The sequence below is a fragment of the Anguilla anguilla genome, chromosome 3 (genome assembly GCF_013347855.1).
Source record: "Anguilla anguilla isolate fAngAng1 chromosome 3, fAngAng1.pri, whole genome shotgun sequence".
Lineage (NCBI taxonomy): Eukaryota > Metazoa > Chordata > Actinopteri > Anguilliformes > Anguillidae > Anguilla > Anguilla anguilla.
This window is the reverse complement of record NC_049203.1, coordinates 65,901,074-65,910,357: the sequence shown is the minus strand read 5'-3', so window position 1 is coordinate 65,910,357 and position 9,284 is coordinate 65,901,074. Positions and strand designations below refer to the sequence as shown.

General features: G+C 43.5%; 1 protein-coding gene across 3 annotated transcripts; it reads left to right on the top strand.

Annotated features, from left to right (window-relative positions):
* On the top strand, window positions 1-9,082 carry LOC118223949 (insulin-induced gene 2 protein). 3 transcript variants are annotated; one of them, XM_035411058.1, is made up of 6 exons: window positions 1-181; window positions 1,875-2,202; window positions 3,569-3,693; window positions 4,498-4,664; window positions 5,022-5,121; window positions 5,801-9,082. In XM_035411058.1, exons 2-6 carry the CDS (start codon window positions 1,962-1,964, stop codon window positions 5,840-5,842), a joined length of 675 nt encoding a protein of 224 aa, XP_035266949.1. In that variant the 5' UTR covers window positions 1-181; window positions 1,875-1,961; the 3' UTR covers window positions 5,843-9,082. The 3 variants fall into 3 exon arrangements, with proteins under 3 accessions (XP_035266949.1, XP_035266950.1, XP_035266951.1); XM_035411059.1 differs by lacking the exon at window positions 1-181 and adding an exon at window positions 1,071-1,205; XM_035411060.1 differs by lacking the exon at window positions 1-181 and having other exon boundaries at window positions 2,041-2,170.
* Window positions 9,083-9,284: the final 202 nt, after the last annotated feature.

Here is a 9,284-nt window from a genome sequence, read left to right as displayed (position 1 = left end):
TGGAATGATGTGGTCGCCGAGAGCAAGATTGTAGCTACCGGATAGCGACGTTAGCTTGCTGGCTAGTTGTTCATAAATATACCTTCGCGTAACCTCCCATTATTTTCGGCGAGGTGTTCTTTTAATAACATGCCATGTGTAACATGGCTGAGGAACGCGAGTTTTAACAATTTGAAAAGAGGTAAGTACCGAAGGGCAGCTATGTTGTAAATATGTCGCTACACATTGCAAGTTAACTCGGCAGGCTAGCTTGTTACAAGAAACACCTGTGAAATTAATTTGCTCTTCACTGTGGATCTACGTGTTTGTGTTGCATGTACTAGCGTTCGTAAATCTTCTGTTATTAAGTCGAGCTATGTTTTGTTAGCTAAGGCAATTTGTCTACAAGCAACAACCCGGCCATTTTTAAATGCCTCGAGACTAGTTGGCAGTGAGTAGGCCTGTTTGGCCTATGGTTTCGGTTTGCTAGTTGGCTACCTAGCTAGCTAACGTTAATACAGTGGGCGAGGTGTTGCTTGAAATGAATGATTTCTAGAGTATTTGGGTGAATCTACGTGTCACCGGTACCGTGGTGACCTACTTTGTGCCACGTTGTGTAACCTGTCTTCAGTCAACTAATGTAGCTAGTGCTGCACAATTAAATCCGTAAACACTAGTCTAAATGAATAGGCAGTTGGCCATCAGCATAGTCAATTTGGTAGCCGTCGAATTTATATGCTGCTTTCTTTCTGACGTTAGATTACCAGTTATATATTAGCTAAACGATCGCAATAATTATCTAGCTGACTTAATTGCCTGAAAAGAGCACATTATCGGAATAGTTGAAGACCACGTACGATAATTTCGTGAGGATTAACCCAGTCAACCATAGCTGTAGGTGCAGATTTAACGTGATTCGTTGTTAATTGTAATTGCGTTTACGTAAAGGGCAAACACTATTTTCAAACGCGCACAAGCGGAATCCTACGTTCACGGTTAGCCATGTTTGCGAAATAGTTAATGCCGCATTTATTTCTTGGCTTCGGTAGAACAGGTCAGGTGTAACTCCGAGAAATGCCCTTTGTCGGCAGTTATGAAACAGGATGAATATGCAAAGTTTGTCTATGGGCAGTGTACTTGTGTGTTAAACGAACTGAATAGACCTTGAATGTCTGCTTTCGAACTGAAATTTAAATTTCCGTGTTTTGTGTATTGAATGTTTTCTGGTAAGAAATTTACATTTTTTCCAGTGAGGGTTTTAGCCCAGGTCTGTCTGTGTGTTCTATACAATATTATTGTAAAGTGGAAAACGGGTTTTATTTGTTGGCTTAATGTATTCATAAAGAAATGAAAAGTTAGCTGATCCTTGTGTCTATATTAGCCAGTTCATAACCGTACATCTTTGGCGTGGATAGGGTTGAATAGCGTCACTGGTCAGACTATCAGATCAAGCATATGGAGACGGTTAAAGGCATACAATGCAGGAGTTTTACCTTGAAAATACTGTAAAATAATCATGCTAAGGCGCATCTATAATGTCCTGGCAGTCTCTGTCTTTACGTACTGACTTTTTGCACCTTTACCTGTATTTGTTATTCTAAAATGTGTTCGGGACGTTTTGCTCTTTTCTGTGTGGGGAGGGGTGGGTGTGGCTACTGAGCTTGTGGTTTGGCTTCAGGCTTGTGGCTTGTTGCTAGCTAGCTAGCTACCCTTTTGGTGTCAGTGGCTTGGTCGGCTACTTGGGAGTGAGTGGTGGGGGTTGAACCCGGAGTAGGAGACCTCTTCGATTGTAAACAGGGAGGACCACAGCAAGGCTAGAAAATCCTGCACGGTGTGCCTTTTTCGTATTGAGGTGTGTGTGTACATTCAATTAACAAGCACGTTTGTCATTCTAGGCCAAAGGTGAGGTCCGGTCCACGGCAAGAACGCTGGCGGCTGGGCGCTTTTTTTATGCCTGACACCGCCGTCGCTTTCGGACAGCCATGGCGGAGGTGAACGGCCAGCCCGGTTCGCCCCCCCGCGGGCCGTACCTGGCGGTCATCACCAGCCGCGCCGCGAACGTGGCGATCCGCGGGACGATGCTGTTCTCCGTGGGCGTCTTCCTGGCGCTGGTGCTGAACCTGCTGCAGGTGCAGCGGAACGTCACCCTCTTCCCGCCCGACGTCATCGCCAGCATCTTCTCGTCCGCCTGGTGGGTCCCGCCCTGCTGTGGCACCGCCTCGGGTACGCCTTCTTCCTGTGCTCTTCTTCCTCCGCCTCCGTCTTTTTTAAAAATATTTTTTTGGGCTTTTTTCAGCTTTTATTTGCGTATAACAGTGTAGAGGGACAGGAAGAACTAGGAGGTGAGAGAGGGACAGAAATGCGAACAGACTCGAACCGCCAACGTCGCGGCTCGCAATGAGCACGTGGAAAGCGCTCTATGCGCTACGCCACTGGAGGCCTCCCCTCCATCTTACTTTTACACCGGGCTGCCCAGTCGTGTTCCTGGAGATCTGCCAATCCTGTAGGTTTTCATTTCACCCCTAATTTGGCACACCTGATTCTACCAATTAGCAGCCCGACGAGATCTCTAGCTGCTGAATGAGGTGTGCTTTGTTAGGGCTGGAGTGAATACTTACAAGACGGTAGCTGTCCAGGAACAGTGTTGGGCAGCCCTGCTTTTACATTTACGGCTTGGGCAAGGTTCAGTCATCAAGCTTAACGTTATGTGTTAAAGGATCAGGGTTCTACACTAACATTTTTTTCAGAGGAGCACATGTCCTCCTAAGTTGAAAGATTTAGGAGCACATTAATGCATCCCAATTGGGTGTGCTCCTAAATTGTTTTTCCAGTTGGCACACGTCACTTTTTAGGAGCAAATGGGTGTACTGTACAACCCTGAGAATGTGTTATTGTGCATTGATTTATTCTATGACCAGGGTAAAGGGAAAATATATGTAAGAGAAGTGGAGAATTTTAAGTAATTGTCAATGCCAATCTTCAAGACTGGACACAAGTTCATGATCGAAGTCCCTGGTTTTAGCTTTGCTTATCTTGATGTTTTTGCATTGCTCTCACTGTTTCAAGCCAAAACCCTCCACTTACACAATTTTTTTGCCCAGCTGTTTCTATATATAGCCCGTGTGTTCTGTTACTGTACTTTGACCTAACTTTTTGTTTATTTTAGAGGAAGGATCATTTTCGGCATGGCATTTACTCTGTGTCATTGTTTTTGTCAGGCTATTCAAATCCAAGTTTCAGAGGTGTTTGATAAAACATGCTAAAATTTGTTTCTGTGTTTGGCTGTATAACCCCACCCCCCTCTAGATGATCATCTCACAATGACGGGTGATTCCTGTGAGATTATAGGTGTAGTACAGAATTGTGGGAAGTGATGGACAGCAATGGAAAAGGCATCTTCCACAAATAATTTTGAGTGTAGTTATAGCTATCAAAATGGTTTCTCTTGCCAAATACATTCGCTGTTAATATTTCTGACTAAGGTAAACTTGCAGTTTTGAGCTCACAGTATGCGTGTCGTTTTTCCTGTGATGAACGGTCAGTTGTCCACCTTACTTGTTAAGCCCCGCCCTCCTCTGTGTGTGCGCAGCTGCGATTGGCCTGCTGTACCCCTGCATTGACAGCTGCCTGGGGGAGCCCCACAAGTTCAAGCGCGAGTGGTCCAGCGTCATGCGCTGCGTGGCCGTCTTCGTGGGCATCAACCACGCCAGCGCCGTATCCTTTTGGGCAGTGGGCACCCGCCTCCCGCACGTGGTGGGGTGGGGTGGGGTGGGTCAGCGGCACGCGGAAAGGAGGAACTGCGGGAGGAGAAACAGGCGCCATTTTAGAATGCAGAGCACACTGGTCAGCGTGGGAGCCGTGTGTAGCGGTTACCGGCTCGTTCTTAAGCTCTCGTTTGAATCTCAAGTTTATTGCTGGAAGTTAAACGCAGCTACATTAAGTGCCTTTTCACTTCTTGAAATATCAGTGTGTCTGTATCCCATGTACTTTTTTTAAAGGGAACACCTCTGCAGCTAGCCTCAGTGCATAGAGGGCCAGAGTTAGCTAAATGGCTAATGTCCACCTGTGGTCCCTTGGCAGGGGGATATTTCACACTGCATATACATGCAAAGGTCAGCATGATAAAGCAAAGAAAACAGACAAGTATTTAAGTTATGGGTGCTGTTGAACGTCAGTTTTATAACAGTCACGTTTTAATAAGACCACCTGAATGAAGATGTAAGCTCTTTGGCCCACTCTGATTTATTCAGTATTAACTCCAGCAAAATAGTTAAGGCAACACTGAAAATGTTGTGCAAGTCCATTTACTGGACCTTGTTGGGGCCTGTTAGGGATGAAGTAGCTAATGGACTAGCTAGTGGACTACCATAAGCTGTATGTTTCTCTGGTACTTTGAATGACTTTCTGAGTGGGTGCACAGGTGTGGTTTCTGCACAGGTGTGGTTTGCACACAGGGGGCTTGCCTCACCTGTAGTGACCCTGTATTTGTTGCCTAAGCTCCTTAATTCCGGCGATCAGAAGGTGGACTTTGCGAATAACGTGCAGCTGTCCCTGACCCTGGCCGCCCTGTCCATCGGCCTGTGGTGGACGTTCGACCGCTCCCGGAGCGGGTTCGGGCTGGGCGTCGGCATCGCCTTCCTGGCCACCCTCGCCACCCAGCTCCTGGTGTATCACGGGGTCTTTCAGTGAGTATGCCCGTGAATTTCGACATTATGCTGCGAAAACCCTGAACAAACCCTGCGTAACTGGGTAATACAACTGGAGATGGATTTTCAGATTTTTTTCATGTTACACCTTGAAGTCTTTGTTTAGTCATGGTTCAAATTTAAAAAGACACTAAAACATGCATCTCTCTCAAGCAAACGTTAATAAAAAAATACGTGGTGATAAAGGTGCTGCTCAGGTGCTAAATGTGTGTACATTATGACCACATCATTCGCATACCTACGTTCGTTATGTTATTTTTAAGTGTCCGTGCTTGGAATTTAGAACACTTTAAATCGGTTTACGACATTCTTTATCTTTATTTCTTTTGTCTGAAGGTATACGTCTCCAGACTTTCTCTACATACGTTCCTGGCTGCCCTGCATCTTCTTTGCGGGTGTAATAACGATGGGAAACATAGGACGTCAGCTGGCTTTGGTGAGACATTGTACAAATGGCACCGAATGGACTGTTAGTAGTGCGAGCTTGTATCGTTAAATTTTGTTTCAGTTCATGGCTCGTACCAGGGGAATGAATCCTGGGTTTTGAAGGGTTCTGTGTGTGTCGTGCTCTGCTCCGGCCAAAACTTTTTTATAAAAAGATAAATTCACTGTATGATTAAACTCATCGGCCTGGTCTTCTGAACGTGTCTGTACTTTATTGAACTGACATCTTCCCCAGTGGTGACAGTCATATTTGTTTTTAAACCTTTAACCAAAAAAAAAAAAAACCCTTTCTCCTTAATTTATGTGTCACTAAGTTCATGTATGACACAGCCAACACGTGAGCCGGCAACCTTGCATGCACATAGTCCATCCGTGGCTAGTGCCTTGGCTGAGCCACTTGGCAGCCCATAAAATAAAAGATAAAACCCATACAAACATTGATTGGTTGTGGATTTAGGAAACGGAGTAGCCCTGTTTAAAATGTTTTTGTAGTTTGTAACAGTCTTGTAGTTAATGCTTTTATATCTTGTGTAATGATTATTGTAATGTATGCGTTTCTTTGGGGTGTGATGGTAGTTCCATTCATTTACAGTTTCAGTGCTAATCAGTGATGTCATAAAGGTGATGAGTTGTTGCCATGGTGTCTCACTCTTCCTCTTCTGTCTTTCCAGTACGAATGCAAAGTCGTTCAAGAAAAGCCTCATCAAGACTGAGAAAGCAGGAGCTGTTCACATTCTGTTGCATTTTAAATGGGTAAAATGCCAAATTTCTTGTGTGTGGGTGTGTATATATACATACACACATGCTACACATACTCTCCACAGAATAGTGTAATTGCAGTTACTGCAGTTTAGTTTAAGTTTGGTAACCAGTGCAGTCTGTGATTGCATCTTTACCATTTAAAAAATGGCTTAAGCCTAGAACTCAATTTTAGATTTTTTTTAAGCAAGTATGAAAAGATCCACCTGTCTCATGGTATCTGTTTTCTATGTCAAGGCGCACAATTTTTTGAGATTGGGGAGTAGCATCTGTCACCATGCAGCTATAATCCTGAGTATTAACAAACGAGCTTGCAAATTTCTTTTAGGTCGAGTTTTTAAAAACGTGAAGTACTAACTAAATTCTGTGGCATTCAATGTCATGGACCACTTAGGACACCGGGATATTATTCTGAATTAATCATGATTGCAATAGTTGTCATGGGAGCTCTCTTTCGAGTGGTTTAAATCAGGGGTGGGCAAGCGCGGGCCGTATCCATTTCTGGTTTTCACGCCAACCTCTGGCCTTAATTGCTGAATTAGCCCTAACATTCATGGTATCTGACAATTTTAGCTACATTTCTTCTTGACCATAAATGGCAGAAGAAGACTTGTTCTTGTGTCCCCATATGAAACATTTTACCGTGGTCTAATCTATGACATGACCAGTGTTGGTGTATCCAGCCAATTAGCCCATTTAGCCTGAGTAACTGGTGGAAACTAAAACCTGCATACATACCAGACCCTCCAGGACCGGAATAGCCCACCCCTGGGTTAAATTAATACTTTTATTGGCATTTAGCAGACGCTCTTATTCAGAGCCACTTACACAACTTGTTACACAGCATTTACATTGCATCCATTTACACAGCTGGCTATGTACTGAAGCAGTGCGGGTTAAGTACCTTGCTCAAGGGTACAACGGCGGTGTCCTGCCCGGGGGTCGAACCTGTGACCTTCAGGTTAGGTTCCATACCCATCATACTACACTGCCGCCCACCATTACCCCAGTGCTCGTACTGCCTTCATGACCATCACTTGTAATTACTGTGTCTTTCTTCCATAGCTCGCTCCTCACTTATACACCTAGTCCTTCAAGAACGGCTCTCTAGGTAACAGAAGCTGTAAGAGTTGAGTGGTCTTTTTTTTTTTTTTTTTACACATCGGATATTCATCAGTTATCTTTGTTTGCTTAGTTTATGAAACCTGATACTTGGTGCAGTTCTGGTTTAAGGAAGAAAAAGACAAAAATGGAGACATGGCCGCTGGGTATTTGAAAGAACTTGCTGCAGCTCATAAGCACCTAAGATTTGCGGCATTTGCAGTTTATAGAATTGTACACATGCCAAGCAAGCAGTCAGTTTCTCTCTCGTAGGTGTGAAACTGGGGCTCAAATCAAGTGTTCTAAGGCCCTGCTCAGACCTGGCATTAAAATGCGTCTTGGGTGATCCGATCATAAGTGGACAGCTCTAACTACAGGTGTGAATGCACCCAAGACGCATTGAGGACGCGTTGAGATCCGATCATCCAGTCTGTTTTTGTTTTGATTTTGCCCGTGCGCCAAGGTCTTTGCAAACTACTACTACTTTTAATTTCCGGCAGACCAGGCTCAGGTAGTGCATTGCTGCCTCTCGCCGGTTAAAAACAACAACGCATTTGGTCTTTGCAAACGGAAATGATGTACGTGTTTATTTGCATATTGAGCGGGGAAGTGAGATCTGATCACGAGTGGTCACTCGAGATGCATGTGGAGACGCATTCTGATGCCAGGTGTGAACTGGCATCCGTCTAGACTGAATCTAGACACAATCTGGATACATCTAGATACAAAGTACAGGTCTGAACAGGGCCTAAGCCGCAGTTTCTCAAACTAATTTCTCAGGACAAGATTTCTTTTTGGCTACATTGTGCCAAACTGACTTTACCACAGATGAATGCTCCCCCCCCCCTTCAGATTTGGTTTGGGTTATGTAAATGAGTGTTCTCAGTTTGTAGGATATATTTATTGCTTGCGTCATCAAGACTACATGGGGAATATAGGATTTTGAGTACAGTATATACATTTGGAGTTGGCCTAAAAAAGAAAAAAAGTAAAATGGCTTGATCTTAGTGTTATACAAGGTACACGCCTTGGTCCTGAAGGGCCAGAAATATTTCATATTGTTGATCCATCTGAGCTTCATGGTACATTTTGATAGATTAAGAGTTGTGTCCAGGTCACCTTTGGTTGTTGAGCCTAACGATTAGTACCATTATGTAATTGGTTCAGATGGAGTGGAAACCATAAACCTGTCTGGTTAACCAGACCTATCATTACTCTTGTTCCAAGACACGGTGTTCAGCTGGCACAGTCACAAGAGTGTGTGTGTGGATCTTCTTATTCATTGATGTGTGTGGGGTGTATATGATTTACAGGGCATGATTCATTAAGGATTTTTCAGTCTGGGTTGTATTAATTGCTTGACTTAAGATATGAGAGGACCTACTGCCAGTCTTTCTGTGGGTATGAAATGGGCACTAACAGTGTTAAAGCAATACTTTCCCCCAAGAATCTCTCGTTCCAGCACTGGTACACATCCCATTATTACATGTACTGCCACTGTTCAACTGGCAGTTACAATTAGGGGCCTCACAAGTTAACTGGAAGTAGGCATCCTTATCTCAATCTGAGGGATGGTGTAAAAAGAAAGGAGAGCTTTGTGTATGACAGGGGAAATGCGGTTTCATATCAAAAATGAAGGGAAATTGTATTTGAATTTATTTTTGATTTTGAACATAAATGGTCCCCATAAAAGGGACCAGTTAGGAAAATGAAATATAGGAAGCAATGTTTTTTTTTTTTCCTTTTTCCTTTAATCAATCGGAAAAGGGTTTTATGTTAAATATTTGGCCACTTACAAATAGGAGGTTATAGTTTTTTTTGTTTTTTTTTTATTCTCAGTAAAATGTAAGCGAAAGTGGCAGTGGACAGGACATGTGAAAGCTTATGACCTTTGACCTTCTGTGGTCAACTGTGGAGAGGAGGCAGAGAAAACTACAGGCTCACACATTGTTAGTTCCTGTAGCTCTTTGCAGAGTCACAACTTTATCTGGTAAAATCCTCTGAACGGAATGTTTTTTTTTTTTAAATGTTCAATACTTATCGTCTGGAAACGAAAATTTATGCAATAAATTTTAAAAAATGCCTTGACGAAAGAAAATGTCTTTTTGCTTCAATCTTTAAAGGGAGGTGAAATTTGGGGAGGTCAAGAGGCCTACCTGAAATTTTGGGATTTGTTAGTTGCAGCATTAAGTAATTAGTCTTGAGAGTTAAATGTGTGCCATTTCAGCATCTGGACTTCAATCCCCTTGAGTAAACCATGAGTATTATTTTGTAAAAGCTGGGGCGGGGGAGGGG